The sequence below is a fragment of the Lepus europaeus genome, chromosome 7, assembly GCF_033115175.1.
Source record: "Lepus europaeus isolate LE1 chromosome 7, mLepTim1.pri, whole genome shotgun sequence".
In the NCBI taxonomy this organism is placed as follows: Eukaryota; Metazoa; Chordata; class Mammalia; order Lagomorpha; family Leporidae; genus Lepus; species Lepus europaeus.
Genome location: NC_084833.1, coordinates 60011312 through 60027746, shown reverse-complemented (window position 1 = coordinate 60027746; position 16435 = coordinate 60011312). Strand labels below are relative to the sequence as shown.

The window sequence follows — 16435 nt, the reverse complement described above, 5'->3', positions numbered from 1 at the left end:
CTTAGCTCCTCTAATAATGACTCTGTCCTTTGTTCTAGACCCTGTCTAGCACACTTGGGCCTCATTCCTTTGTAATCATAACCACTACTCTACCACCAATGGCTCTACTCCCAACCTGTGTGTACTGATGGTCCTCTTCCCCACTTAATGCTGTATAATTGTTCAGACCTGGTAAATGCCACTCTTAGGATCCTTGGTTACTATCCTCACTCTGTCTTTTATGACCTTGTCTAAATATGATCAGAGTTGGCAAACTTGGAAGGCTTCCATAGCCTTGGCAACTCATGACGACAGCCTAGGGTGGTTACAGGTGCCATAAACTAGAGTGTCAATTTGTTAGGTCAACAACAGGAGCCACTGTGCACTTGCTCCTCATGTGGGATCTCTGTCCTTAATGTGCTGTACATTGTGATTTAATGCTATAACTAGTACTCAAACAGTATGTTTCACTTTGTGTTTCTATGTGGGTGCAAACTGTTGAAATCTTTATACTAAATTGATCTTCTGTATATAAAGAGAATTGAAAATGAATCTTGATGTGAATGGAAGGGGAGAGGGATCGGGAGAGGGGAGGGTTGCGGGTGGGAGGGAAGTTATGGGAGGGGGAAGCCATTGTAATCCATAAGCTGTACACTGGAAATTTATATTCATTAAATAAAAGTTAAAAAAAAAAGAAAGTAGAGAAATGGGCTCAGGTGTATTATTGGAATATTATAAATGAAGATTGAGATGAGAGTTAATTCCAAGGCAAGGAAAGCAATGATTGGTCACCTAACATTAGCATGATTAGCACCCACAGCCAGGCTAATCTTCCTAATGCCATGTTCATTGTATTGTACACCTGCCTATAAACATGGATTAACTTTTAGTCGTACAACACCTTCACTGCCAACTAATCAATACAAATCCCTCCTGTTTCCCTCTGACCTCCCAGTGCTGCTCCATTGATCACATGTCACGTGCATTCTTATTTCTAACCATCTGATGGTTTATTTCCCCCACAAAGATACTCATTCCCTCTAGCTACTCACAATGATACTTTTTCCTTGAAGTACTGTAGCCTATGTGTACCCTTGGGCATTGTCTGCCCAGGGAGCATGGGATTAAATTAACTACCCTAGGCAAGCCTCAACACTTAAAGCATAAATCTCTTCAGGATGAGCTATTTGAGGCTGCTGTGTTCTTCAAGATCTCCAACCTCCTATCTAGCCCCACAAAGGTTGTGGAAAGTATGGTGCGTGTGGGAAATGTGTTGCACCAAATAGACTGAAATTAGAACCCTTGCCTATACTTAGACCTACTAAGGTCTGTAATTTCTTCCTTCCATTGAGTCCCATCACTACTCTGCCTCAAGTCAGCCCCTGAGGCCTTCCCTGAAGTCTTCAACCCCTCCTCTACACTGTCCCGTTCTGAATTCTTGTCCCATAAAGCACTTCCTTCTCACCTGAAATCCCCCACTCCTTCTGTTTCACTTGCAGAATTCTCACATGTATGCCCTTTTGTTGCCTTGTTCTTTTGTTTTCTTATCAGAAATCCACCGCTCAAGCAAAAGTAAATGAAGAGCATACACACATAGTACACAGGCACACATACACACACACATCCCTCAACAATAAAAAAAATAAATCCCTTGAGGATCATATATTTAAAAGTACAAGGAAAATAAACTCAAGACAGTCACAAATAATTTCTTAGAATAGTTTTATTATTTTCATTATTATTTGAGGGACAAAGCTTCTTCCTGGAAGCTCTGTCCTACAGAGAAGGGGTTCAGTGATACTTGTGGGCCAGGGCAGTGGCCACTCCAGCCACCAATTTCTGCCAGGCACTCTGGACCTGGGGAGTGAATTCCTTGCCAAAATACTTTGCCAAGACAATTACTAGCACATTTCCTAGGAGCTGTGGAGTTGAAAAGAGAAGACAGATACAAACACATAGTTAATACAGAGTTCAGGCTAGCCTCCCGCTATCTGGACACTGAATACTCCTCAAAACCAAGCCTTTGTTAATTTACCTCCAAGTCTGATCTTTTTTTTCCCCCTGGTTGTTACATGTAAGTGGTTTGGCCCCTTTTCCAAACTAATCATTGATCATAATTTAAACATTTCTGTCATCTAACACAACTCCCCATTTGTGGGCTGAGGGGAATAAGTAACACCTCACAGATATCTTTCCAAAACCACTTCAGACCAAATGTTCCAATTATTTCTCTCCCCTAGAGACACACAGTCTCTCATCTGGAACTGCAGAATTTAGTTAGAAAGGGGGCATTATCAGCATTTTAAACAAGTATTAGCCATTAGAGGAATATGCATGGCACTCTATACAAGATCACATCAGTCTCTGCCTTATGGCTGCCTCATTTATCTTTCCCATTATCACTCCTTTTCTGCCTTCATCAGGGTTTTAAACTTTTTTAAGGAAAGTGAGTTGGGGGAGAAATGACGGAGTTCTTTCTGCAAAAGTCAAATTAACAAAAGTCTGTTTCCTCATCTCTACAGAAGCCTCTTCTAAAATACACTTGAGTATAGACAAATCTCTCTACACTCCTGAAAGTATTGTTTAGACCCTAATGCATTACCACTTAGTCTTAGTTCAGTCCTCTAGAGCTTTCTAACTCCCAACCAAATATCTCCTATGCTACAGAAGGTCAATGCTTAATTGTCTATCTTGCCCCATGGCTAAATGCAAGAGGGCTTGAGATTGTCTTGGACTCACTTTGAAGTTCTCGGGATCCACATGCAGCCTGTCACAGTGCAGCTCACTCAGGTGGGCAAATGTGTTTTTGAGATCATCCACACTCTTTATAGCATCTCCAAAGGCAGTCAACACCTTCTTGCCATGGGCCTTCACCTTGGGGTTTCCCATGATGGCAGAGGAAGAGGACAGGTTTCCAAAGCTATCGAAGAATCTCTGGGTCCAAGGATAGACGACCAGGAGCCTATAGAGACAGAACAACAGTGGTGGGAATATCAGAGAGCTTCACAAGTCCTGAGAAAGGGCCTGGAGTCCTGCCAGGCTCAGTTTCATTCCTTCTCTCCCTTGTCCTGGACCCCGCGGCCTACCTTCCAAGGGCTTCTGCTCCGGCATCTTCTACGTCCACCAGTTTCCAGGTGCTTGTGATAGCAGCCTTTTCCTCAGCCGTGAAATGAACCATGATGTCTGGTCTAGGAGCTCTCTGAGCTTGCTGGTAGCCTCAGATGTCTCAGAAGCAAATATGTGAAACTGCTCTAAGGCTCGTCCTTTTATTCTTCCTCACTGGACATCTGGCCCCTTGTTTCACCTCGTTCTCTGAGGCTATTGGTCAGTGTTTTTGTGTCAAGACTATTGGTCGAGGCAAGGCTGGTCAGTGCAGGGGTGAGGATTAGGCAGGGAAGGCTCCACACAGACTCTGTACTGAGATAGTGGCAGAGAGGCCCCCTCAAGGGGTAAAGTTTTGTTAGTCCTGTCCCATTTCAATTCAATTTTTCCAAGAGTTCGCTCATTTATTTCTTTATTAAGCTATTTTTCCTTGTCTCCTCAGCATTAAATAGTCTAGGACTCTTTTTTTTTTTCTGCCAATATTTCCTATATTTTAGTCACTAGCACCATAGATGCCTGTAGATTATAGCTAAAGCATACGCAAACATGTGAAAAGTGTTCAGATAATTTTGGGCACAGATCCAAGATTTCTGATGAGACAAGTATAAATCTCATTCAGTTAGGAATGGCCAAGGGAGAAGTCCTATACTGATTGTGAATACATCCTTTGTGGCTTTAGGCCATGATATTCCTAATTCACAACTGTGTAGGGAAAACAATTCTCATAAAGCACAACTATCAATGTAGAAATATGTTAGTATTAAGTAGCATAATACAGAATTGAATTCTTGCTTTATTTTCTACTTACATGTATCTGTTTGAAATAAGCATGTCTGCACTGCATGAGCAAAAAATATTTTCATCCACATCAATGTCTTGCTCTGTAGGCACCAGACAATGTGTATTTCCCACTGGATAAGTGTGTATGCTGACTTCAGACCCAGAGTATTGGTGTAGCTCTTCTGTGCTCAGTGTGGCTCTTAGTAAATTATCTCTGATAAATGCCAAGGCAAATTTTCAGCAATTTTTATTTTAAGACAAACCATCAGGGAGCACCTCCTTCTCTTCTTCTTATGTGTGTTTGAAATAACTCAAAAGGCAGGGGCTATTTCCACTGACTCATCATTCATGTACTGTCACCACTGGGACATAATTAAGCTTTTAGACACTTTTATCTTTAATTGACTTCTGTTTCTGACATGTCACACTTTGAATAAGGCAGGAAAAATCCTTTTTTTAAATTTATGCTATTTTATTTTATTGTCTCTGAAAACAGTTCATGGTTTCATGCTTTGGTATGTCATAATATTTGAAGTTTTGGAAGTCTGGCTTGATTATTATTTGTCCCTGTGGCAAGTCCCAATGATCATATAAAAATATAGGTTATGAAATTATACATCAGATCAATAGAAATTAAAATAATATAGATAAAATCCTTCTAGTTTTCTTGATGCCACATATAACCTTTATCTGTTCACTGTTGATAATGATTAAAAAACTAGGAAGATCAGATTTGTTCAAGATGTCAGTAATTTTCCAGTTATAACCAAAATAATTTATGACTTTTCTCAAGCTAAGGGTGAGTAGAGAACATTTCTATTGATATAGAGGAATTCAGATTGCAGTCTCTTTAAGAAATAAAGCCTGTGAAGTAGATTTATAAAGAAAGCACTTTGACCACATTAACAGTCCCATTGTGGTCAGTTTATAGAACTCGACCTTGGAGGATGACTCAGAGGCTAGTATCTAAGACTCCAAAAGTCTTAACAAATGAGGGTGTTTTAATCACTCCCTCTCAGACTCAGGGATATCTATGATCCCTCACATTTGCAAGCAACTTCCCTATCTTTCTAGAAACCCAGTGATTCCAGAGTCATCGCTAACAAGAAAATCCCCCCCACTATCTTTTTGAGGTAATTTTCCAAATTTCTCCTTGTGCATAGATGTTTTACCCTTCCATTTTCCCCATGTCATTACTATGATATACCTAAGACCTCACCTATAAAGTTGTTTTTTCATAAATGCCATCCCATGTACTATTAAACATTCACATAATAACATGAATAATTGTGTTATAATTGTTCTAGAAACTTTGATTTTAAGACAACTGATCAAGGAAATAAATTTTCCTCTGAGGGTTTAAAATCTAGGGGCAGAAGATACAGAAAATGAATAAGTAAATGATTAACAAAATAATTTCAGATATCACTGTTTTCTAAAAAGAAAATTCATATCTGGACTTGGTAAGAGTGAAGCATGTTTGTGTCAGAAAGAGCTTTTCCCAAAGAGGAGGTACTTGAGCTGCTTCAGACTGACAAACAGGAATCTGTCATGGGAAGATATTAGGAAAGAGAACTTAGAAGATGGAATAGCAAATTCAAAGCTCTGAAGCAATAGAAAAGCAACTCTTGGAATGCCAAAGAGATAAATGGTGAGCCAGGGAAGAGGAGAACAGCAAGTCATTGTCTCAGAAGAGGCACAGGTCTAAAGAGATGGAACCTGTGTTCCGCTGGTGGGAGTGAGATGCCATTACAAGATTTTAATCTTTGTAATGGCATAATCTCTAAGCTCTCTGTATTCCTGGTTAAATTACTGTTGCCAGAATATTCTGGTTGTCGCAACACTATTTTGTTCAGAAAATTTATTGCCTATACATTGACATGAATTACTTACACTTTCGTGTATCATTTACGCCTGTCTCTGAGTTGTGTGTGTGTGAATTAAAAATTTATTCTCAATTATGTTATGTTGGGCAAGTACTATCTAGATTTAGATCTACCCCCTCTTAGGGACGAAGAGTGTGTTACCTGTCTATAGCTCCATAGTCACCATCCTTGACACCTTCTAGCAGAGCCAAAATAATAGTTGGGGACAAGAGAGGAAAAAATTGATTGATTAAATATTCACCTTTATCTCATTTATTATTGCTTAAAAACATTAGTGGCATGAATAACCCCTGTTTACTCTGTTTAGGATCATACTGAACTCAAAGAGGCCACTGATAACCCAAAACTACAATAATCATTGTTCATTTATCTGTAGTATAGAGATTTAACATAAAATTAAGAAGTCATTCACAATGGAAATTAGGGCAGTCATCATGGGGTATAGAATTTAGTTTTCTCAAAAAACTAAAAATAGATCAACCATATATGATCCAGCATCTCTCTTCTGAATATATATCCAATGGAATAAAACAGTATATCCTAAAAATACCTGCCCTGTCATGTTCATTTGGCTGTTCACAACAGCCAAAATATGGAGTCGATCTAGGTGTCCATTGATAGAGAAAGAAAATGTCATGTAAAAAAAAAAGAATCTGTACAAAAATGTTTAAGAATGATTTACTACTGCTGGCACCGCCGGCTCAATAGGCTAATCCTCTGCCTGCGGCGCCGGCACCCTGGGGTTCTAGTTCCTGTGGGGGCGCCAGAATCTGTCCCGGTTGCTCCTTTTCCAGGCCAGCTCTCTGCTGTGGCCAGGGAGTGCAGTGGAGGATGGCCCAAGTGCTTGGGCCCTGCACCCCATGGGAGACCAGGAGAAGCACCTGGCTCCTGCCTTCGGATCAGCGCGGTGCGCCGGCCGCGGCAGCCATTGGAGGGTGAACCAACGGCAAAAGGAAGACCTTTCTCTCTGACTCTCTCTCTCTCACTGTCCACTTTGCCTGTCAAAATAACTAAATAAATAAATAAATAATTTTAAAAAAAGAATGATTTACTACTGTAGTTTAAATGACCTATGATTATTTTAAAATTTAATGTACATGGGGCTGGTTCTGTGGCACAGTAGATTAACACCCGGGCCTGAAGTGCCGGCATCCCATATGGGTGCCGGTTCAAGACCCAGCTGTTCCACTTCCAATCCAGCTGTCTGCTATGGCCTGGAAAAGCAGTAGAAGGTGGCCCAAGTCCTTGGGCCCTGCACCTACGTAGCAGACCCGGAAGAAGCTCCTGGCTCCTGGCTTTGGATCAGCACAGCTCCGGTTGTTGCAGCAATTGGGGAGTGAACCATCGGATGGAAAACCGCTCTCTCTCTCTCTGACTCTCCTTTTCTCTCTGTGTTACTCTGACTTTCGAATAAATAAATAAATCTTTTTAAAAAATTAATGTATATGAGCAAAATTGACATAATTTCTTTTGATTATTGTTTATTGTTCTTGATTATATGCCTGGTGAACAATGGCCTTATCTAATTCTTTACTTAATGGAACATTAAGCCTTTGACTATAATGTCAAAGTTAATGTAAGTTACAAATATGTTATATCAATAATTAAAAGAAGAAAGAAAAGGAGAGGGAGGGAGGAAGGGAAGTATCATTATATTATTAGAGTTGTATCTATGAGCTACATTAAGTCTGTTTTCATTATATTAATAAAAAGTAAAATGTGATGTGCATACAATGAAATATTATTCAGTCATAAAAAGAATGAAATTTTGACATTTGGAGCAAAATGAATGGAACTGGAACTCTTTATGTTAAGTGAAGTAAACCAGACACAGAAAGACAACTACTATGTGTTCTGTCTCATATATGGAAGTTTCAAAAAATTGGCCTTAGCATAATGATTACTAGAAGATAGAGAAGGTATGGGGAGCAGGATAGAGGGAGATAGAATAACAGATACCAAAACAGTTAGACCAAAGAAATAAATTCTAGTGTTTCATAGGAAAATAGGGCTATTATAGTTCCTAGTACCATTATATATTCTGTGAAGAACTGAAAGAGAGGACCTCACAGGCTCCAAACACAAAGAAGAGATAAAGCTGGTGTTGTGGGGTAGCAGGTAAGACCACTGCCTGCATCATCAGCATCCCACATGGGAGCCGGTTCGTGTCCACTTCTATCTAGTTCTCTGCTAATGTGGCTGGGAAAGCAGCAGACATCCAAGTGCTTCCACCCCACTACCCTCATGGAAGACCCAGAAGAAGCTCCTGTTTCTGGCTTGGGCCTGGCCCAGACCCAGCTGTTGTGGCCGTTTGGGAACTGAACCAGCAGATGAAAGACCTCTCTTTGTCTTGTCCTCTCTGTCTTTCAAATAAATAAAATAAATATTCAAAAAAGGAAAGGCTAATTACCTATTTGATCAGTTTATGCTGAACACTTGTGTTGAATACTGCATTGTACATCATTAGAATATACAATTATTGGGGCCAGTGTTGTGGTGCAGCAATTTAAGACACTGCTTGCAATACTGGCATCCCATATTGGAGCACTGGTTCGAGTCCTGGCTGTTCCACTTCAGATCCAGCTGCATGCTAATGTATTTGGAGAAGCATCTGAAGATTTCCAAAGTACTTGAACTTCTGCCACCCACATGAATGACCTGGATGGAGTTATTGGCTCCTGGCTTTGGCCTGACAGTGTCCTGGCCATATCTGCCATTTGGGGAGTGAGTCAGCCTATAGAAGATTTCTCTCTCTGTGTCTCTGTCTCTCTGTCTCTCTCTCTCTGTTGCTCTGACTTTCAAATACACAAATAAATATTTGAACGTAAATATGTACGTTTAATATGTTAATCAAAAACTTTTTTAATGATGAGGCGAGTGTTTGATACAGTGGTTATGACACCATTTGGGATGCCCACATCTCCTATCAGAGTGCTTGGTTCAAGTCCTAACTGTGTTTTCTATTACACCTTTCAGTTAACATGCACCCTGGAAGGCGGCATAAGAGATCTAGATTGAGCCCTAGTTCCTGGCTTTAGGTTGGTACTATTATGGCTACTGCAGAAATTTGAGTAGTGAACTAGCAGAAAGATCTCTCTCTCTCTCTCTCTCTCTCTCTCTCTCTCTCTCGGTCTATCTCTGCCTCTGTCTCTTTTTCTGTCCCTGTGCCTTTCAAATGAAAAACAAACATAAAAATAAAACCTAAACATAGAAAGTAGATAATTATTAAAAATAAATTTAAAAGGTAGAGAATGAGTAAACAGAATATTTTCATAGAATTGGAGTGTTTAAGAAAATCGAATAAAACTCCTGTGCTGAAAATTGTAATATTTGAGATGAAGAATTCAGTACATTAGCTAATAGCAGACAGAAATGACATAAAAAAGATTAGCAGACTCAAAGAGCAATAGGAAATACTCAATTGAAATACTCAAATTGAAGCACAGATAGAATGAAAAAAAAAAAAACTGAACAGATTATAAAGGAGCCTGGAGTAAAGGAGGACAGAAGGAAACCCAATAAATATTGAGTAAAATCTTTGAAAATCTCATAAATACTCCCACATATCCAGGATTGGAAACTTTAAGCAAGGTTTAAACAGAAGAGAAAAACGATCCAATGCACATCATAGTCAAACTGCTGAAACTCAAGGAAGAAAACATAGAACAATGGAAAGACATTTTTATCTTTCATAAAAATATATTGCCAACTTATAATTTTATATCTAGTGAAAATATCCTTTAATGTACAGGTGGAAAACCTAGCCAATACCTTTCAAATTTCTTAGATTCGTCATTAAGACCTCCTATGATGACAACCTGACCTCAGTATCCCACAATCAAATCATTTTAAAATCTCAGTTCCAATCAATCATTCTATACACAGCTGCCTTTTCTTTGAAACTGCTCATTTCCTAATTCTGGCTACACTTATCTTTTTCCTCTGAGTCCCTCACCATCAGTTTTAAATATTGTTAAAATGTTTACATTTGGCTGTTGGAGGCATTTGGGAAATGAACCAACAGATGGAAGATTCTTTCTCTCTCTCTTCTTCCCTCCGATTCTATTTCTCTCTCTCCTTCCCTCTCTCCTTCCTTCCCTCCATTGCTAATAAGTGAATAAATAAATTAATATATCTTCGAAAAGAAAATGCCTTTGCTGTTAGAAAATAGTCATTCTTGTTTCCACTTCAACAAACACCAATAGTTCAAAAAGTCACATGGAATATTGATTAACTCACTCTGAAAACTATGATTCCTAAAATGTTAAAGAGAAAGAAGAAAACTTTCATTTTGTGTTTTTTGCATTTTTTCTCCGTGAATAGCAACAATATTCACAAAATATCTGGTTTCTATCAAAATTAAGTAATCTTTTTCTAATACTGTTAGACACTATTATTCAATTAACTAAATTTTAAGGAATTCATGAGAATGGTAGATAGAATGCCTTCAAATTTATTTTGTTGTTGTTATTGTTTAAGTATACTGACATACACTTTGTTACTTGTTTTATTATAATTTTACAATTAATATATTCATAAAAGAGAAAAATAATTCATAGGACAAATTCTGATCAATGTGTGGGGGCAATGAATATCTGAGAAAGTTTCATTTGTGAAGATACGGCATTCTAACTTGTAAACTCTCCGGATTTGAGAGGTGGACTCAGGACCTGAATGTCAAAATTCTCTGAGCAAACCAGCACTCCCTCAAGAGTGAATCATTTAATCACACTCCTATAGGAGGGTCTCCAGGCCAGTGCCTGGACTCCTCCTGTTACATTCAGCCAGTCTGGGACCTGTCAGTCATTGTCCAGCTCCTCCTTCCTTCTCACTCACCTCCGTCAATCAGCTTCCTCCCTCAACATTGCACATCCTTCACTTTCATAGATCTCACTGCCCCCCTCAGGTTTAAATCATTATATCTGTCCTTATGAATAATCAGTCATGTCTAGTCTCTGAAAATTTGAATTCATCCAGCATGCATAAGAAGATTATTTCCCCCAAAATCTTATCCATGGAGTCACTTAGTATCCTAAGAATATTTATAACTCATTGTTGCTAATAGCATAGTTGTAGATATTATTTTTATAGTCAAAGCTCAGCACTATCTAATCTTTCCTAATACTCCCCTCTACTTCCAGAATTCCAGTTCCAACCATGACACCAAGTTTTACCTTGCTGATTTAGGACCAGGTACATTTGCTAGTATTTTATTTTCTACATGAAATCTTTATCTCTCCCAGAAAATTTTTCATTTCTGTTTAAACAAGCTTTATTTTACAGCATTCAATCAGAAGGTAATGCACAATGATGTAATGTGTCTTAGTCTTGGCATCCCATTGAGACAACAGAACCCTTCAGGAAAGAACAAACTGCAGTTTGTTCATGAAAACATTTTTTTTTTTTTCTGGAAATTTCCAACTCATACTTTAACTCATTTCTTTATATTCAAACCAATTTCTCAAGAGATAAATCAAGCTAATTTCTTCAATGTGTATGTTCAAGTACATTAAAATAGTAGCACCAGTCTAGACTTTTGATCACTACAAATCTTTCTTTGGAGTGAAACAACATTCACCATAAATCTGATTTCTCAGATACTACTTGGTCCCTCATTCCCTTCCCTCTGCCGTACGTTTTTGCCACCCTCAGCCCACTTAATGAAGCCTTTCCCCCACCCAAGAGAACTTCTTGCCCATCTTGGTGTCCTCCCTGATTCTCCAGCACCCTCCAATAACACCTCTCTTTATTTGATAAATCCTAATGTACTACTCAAAGAATCTTATTTCTTCCTATGTCTCTCTCTGCTCTCAATCCATAAACAACGTGTGTGGTTTTTTTTTAAACACATGAGTAAAATATGAAGAAGATGAGACATCAATTTTTGATTAATGAATAGAATGTATTTTATTAAACAGAAACTGTGCCATCAAGGCTGAGCCTAGTCCCCAGGTACAGAAGGAGGATACTGGGGATGAATAGGGGCACTAAAGAAACTGGGAAGAGAGATCAGTGATACTTGTGGGCCAGAGCAATGGCGACACCAGACACGAGCTTCTGCCAAGCAGCCTGCACTTCCGGAGTGAATTCTTTGCCAAAATGAGTGGCCAGAACGATCACCAGCACGTTTCCCAGGAGCTGTTAGGTAAAAGACAAAATGATACCTAGGCATATTGAGTAGAAGTTCCCAAAAGAATTTACAGAGAAAAAAATGACTATGTACCTACATTCCCTGAAAACTCTGACCTCAAATTACTCCAAGGATTGTGCCTATCCTTAAACCAAGACAAGAATGGATTCAGTTTCATTTTTATGAGACTTCCATTCAACATTCTGACTACCTACATCTTATCCTCCCTCCACATTTCACCATGTTTATTTTCTTTTTTTTTCCTTTCTCATTTAATAATTGTTTAGTTTCAGTAAACATAGAATGCAAGTGTTGCAAGGGATCTTGGAGTTTAAAGTCTCCAACCAAAGCAGGAACAAGCATATATTTGGTCACAATACTGAGAGACAATTTAATATTTTTTAGAAAATTTGTTGTATTTTTTTTCAAGAAGATCCGCCACTAAATTCTGTCCCCCATCAATTCGTAAGTTTCATTCATCAGAAAATATATAATGTAAGACATTGCATTTCTCCTTCCTTGAGTTAGGCCTTCATCTACTAAAAGACAAATTCTATTTTTCATTGAACAAAGCTACAATTCAATAACATTAATCTCAGAAAAAACACATCATTTTCTGAAAAATTAGACTGTTAATAGCGTTTTACCATTACTATTTCTGAATTAAATTGGTCTTATTGATGACCATTGGGGATCTCTTTCTAACAACAAAACATATCTATGACTTCTGAGATCTTTGTTGATCTCTCCCATCATAGTCTTATGTCCCATTATTGTGCTAAGCTATAAAACCAGAAAGAGCTCATGAGCATCTCCTGAACTCACTCTGAAGTTCTCAGGATCCACATGCAGTTTGTCACAGTGCAGCTCACTCAGCTTAGCAAAGGCGCCCTTAAGGTTGTCCATGTTCTTGATGGCGTCTCCGAAGGAGGTCAGCACCTTCTTGCCATGTGCCTTGACCTTGGGGTTTCCCATGATGGCAGAGGAAGAGGACAAGTTGCCAAAGCTGTCAAAGAATCTTTGGGTCCAGGGGTAGACAACGAGGAGCCTATGTGATGGGACAACAGCAAATAGAAAATCAGAGATACAAAAACCTTGAACAATTTCCTGGTCAATCTACTAAGGTCATATTTGCCTTTCTCTCCCAGGTATTGAGAACCAATACTTACCTGCCCAAAGCTTCACCTCCAGTCTCATCGATGTTCACCTGGCCCCACTGCTTACTGATAATGCACTTTTCCTCAGGAGTAAAATGCACCATGGTGTCAGGTCTGGGAGCTTGCTGGTGATCACAAATGTGTCAGAAGCAGCTTTGTGCTGCTGCTTGAAGGCTTGGCCTTTTATTCCCCACTGCTGACGCTCTGGCCCCTTGTTTTCTTTCATACTTTGAAGTCATTGGTCAAGACTGGAATGTGTCCTTCATGGGTGGAGCCAGGCCACCAGATGGTCAGTGGTGGCTCACTGAGTTTGTGATAATGGCTTTCAGATCGTGAGACAACCCTACTCTGTTGGTTCCTCCTCCAAGCAGAACACAATTTGTCATACATTATCATGTTTCACTCTCTTCTTTTTCTATGTAATCTTCCAAGATGGCATCCATCATTTCCATTCCTCTTTTTCAAGAAAGATTCATAGAGAGCAGCTAAGCTCAAGACTGGAAAGTGTTAGAGCTAAAGTAGTTTCATATTTGGGTCAAGGTTGGTGATAAAAAGAAGGTGGTCAAGGAAAACAAAGCAACACAGCACAAAAAAAAAAAATGAAAGTGGTTGAGGCAGAACATCATCCACTTGAGTTTCCTTGAGTGAACTGCAAACACCTTTGAGATCTTAGTTTTTCCATGAGACAGAGGCCATGCATGGTTACTCCTGGAAGCTGAAGAGAGTGACAAGGGATCTGCAGTAGGACTAAGACTCAATTCCAAAGCACAGTCTAGGAGTGATTTCCTAGACAGGACAGACAGCAAGGTTGTCTCCTGTGCTTACAGAGAGCACTCCAGGGATATTTCCCTGGACTCTCTTTTATTGCTTGTCTGCTTTACTTATACTTTAATCCATGAGGCAGATGAGACTAAAATTATTTAAACCCAGGATTTATAATCAAACTGAAGAATAAATTAATTGATTTGTCAAGCGTGTGCTGTAGTCACCAGGGTAGAGGTTCAAATTCTTCTAAGTGCCTTTGTTTTTGAAGCCCCCTGATGTGATGACTGGCTAATTCTTTGCATGTTGGAGACAAAACTGTAAATCTACATTTATATGTATTAGTGAATTATTGATGTTCATGAAAGATATTCCCTTTGTTATTTCACTGCTCTGTACTGAGTCATACAATTGGCATTATCCACGGGAATGGAATGAAGAAATAAGGTCACAGAAGTTATATAATTGTCAAAAGGAAAAAGTTGATGATCAGGGAAATAATGGAAGCAGAACTGCAGAAATTCCAGCCTTTTTAATTCCAGAAGCATTCCACTACATAATTATTATCTAGTATTCCTTAACTAGTTCCTGTGTCTGGCTAATTCCCCGTATGTTTCTATCCTTTCTTTCTTCTAGTTCTTCCTTTGCCCTTGCTATACATGGAAATTTCTTTTCCTATAGTTTCTTGCATTCTGGTGACATGGGTGCTTCCGGGTCCTTTTTGTTTTGCACTATGGCTTTTGTCTCCCTAGTCCAGTGCCTTGTATCTCAATGTTCTAAGTTTACCCAGAACTCTTCTGTAGTTTATAACCCTACCCTAGTACTTATGATTACTTCCTAAAGGTATAATGCAAACATTTCTAGCACATGGGACTACTTTTATCTTCCTTTCTACTCTAATAGTAGAAGCTTCATCAGATTAAATGACTCCCCTCAAACTAGTATTATTCCAGATTATTGAATCTCTACCTCCCTTTCTTGCTTTTAGTGAAGAAGATAGATAAAGTCAGAAATTCCTACTCTTCTTCTATATCATGGACTAAATAGGTAGAATGGAAACACTAAATAATGTGCTAATGCATGAATTAATATATGTAATATTGCTAAGGATAAAATGTATTGAGATAAAATAACCAAACATGAAATATCAAGTACGTGATGTAGTGTTACATATACTTCATTATGAATGCATTGGATCTAGTGGTGGTTTCACAATGAGGGTAATATCCAAGTATTGAGACAAATATTACTTCAAGATATCTGAACAGGAAGCATTTGACATAGTTGATGTCAAATGATGACAAGTTGATGATTGATTGGGATACCCACATCTAATATCAAATTTCCTAGTTTCAAGTCTTAGCTTTGTTGTCAATTCCAGCTTCCGGTTAATGCAAACCTGGGGTGGAGGGGCACATCTGGTGGTGGTGGCTCTAGTACTTGGTTCTCTGCTACCAACATGGGAGACCCAGATTGAATTCCTCAATATCCTCTCTTCCTCTCTCTCTCTTTCTCTTTCCTATTCTCTCCCTCTCTGTGTCTACAAAATAAATAGAAAATAGATTAAAATTTAAACAGATCTATCACAACTACCATGTAATATGAACTGTGATTTCTATCTACAAGTTGGCAATTATTACTGTTGATGTTACATTAGTTTTTAGACTATATTCAAAATGTAACAAAATGCTAAATTTTAACTAAACTTTAGTGAAAATAAAGATATATATTTTCCCCATAAAGATTCACTTTTCCCTTTAGTGTCTGTGGACTCCAATTTAAGGCTCTTGGTCTGGAGCATACAGCCCAGGAAAACAGGATTCTATGTGAACAGAGAAGATATTTAGTGAAGGAGTAAAAATCCATGAACAGACAAAAAGCAGCAGGCTAAGAAGGGAAGACAGCACTCAGGGAAGACAGCACTTGGGTTCATAAGAGCTTCCTAATTTATAAAGACTGAGGTCTGTGTTTCCAAGGCAAAATTTCTTCAGATCTACAGTGTGAGGTGGTGGCCCCTTCCTACAGGACTTGGATGTGAAGATCAGATATTGTCAAACCCCAGAGAGTAAGACTCAGACTTCTCAAGGCCAAGAACCTGATGAGGCCTCTACCTGAAACATGCACAGGCATCCTCCTTCCAATTCAGTGTCAATGCCAGGCTTCTAAAAACAGGGTCTATCCTCCTCTTCCTTCTCCAGACCCAATTGCAGGACCAGATTCTCTTCCTTTAAGCATGGCTTGTGAGAGCTGACCTGACTTGTATTCAGGGACCTGGCCCATTCCATGCTTCTTTGTTGCTTCAAGTTGTGGGAAAGGTTTCAAGGAAGGTTATGGAATTGAATTGAAAGACAACAGGTCTGTGGCTTAGTACAAGGATTACGGATTTTGATTCTGAAATCAGATAGGCTTAAACTGCTCATTATTGTCTAGATGTTTAATGGTTCAAGCTAAATGTAACTCGAATGGTTTTTCAAAATGTATTATTTCAGAGGAAGATAGAGAAGGACGCATGCATACCACACAAACACACACACAGAGAGAGAGAGAGAGAGAGAGAGAGTCTAAGTGCTGATTCACCCCACAAATTCCTTCAATAGCCAGGAGCTGAGAACTCAGCCTAGGTCTCCCTTAGGGTTGAC

General features: G+C 38.9%; 2 protein-coding genes across 2 annotated transcripts; both read right to left on the bottom strand.

The window, feature by feature from the left end:
- Positions 1-1770: 1770 nt before the first annotated feature.
- Positions 1771-3157, bottom strand: LOC133764507 (hemoglobin subunit gamma). Its single transcript, XM_062198181.1, has 3 exons — positions 3066-3157; positions 2719-2941; positions 1771-1899 (listed from the first exon to the last, which is right to left on the bottom strand). Exons 1-3 carry the CDS (start codon positions 3155-3157, stop codon positions 1771-1773), a joined length of 444 nt encoding a protein of 147 aa, XP_062054165.1.
- An 8599-nt stretch (positions 3158-11756) lies between these two features.
- HBE1 (hemoglobin subunit epsilon 1) lies at positions 11757-13138 on the bottom strand. The gene is made up of 3 exons (XM_062198180.1): positions 13047-13138; positions 12703-12925; positions 11757-11885 (listed from the first exon to the last, which is right to left on the bottom strand). Exons 1-3 carry the CDS (start codon positions 13136-13138, stop codon positions 11757-11759), a joined length of 444 nt encoding a protein of 147 aa, XP_062054164.1.
- Between the last annotated feature and the right edge of the window lie 3297 nt (positions 13139-16435).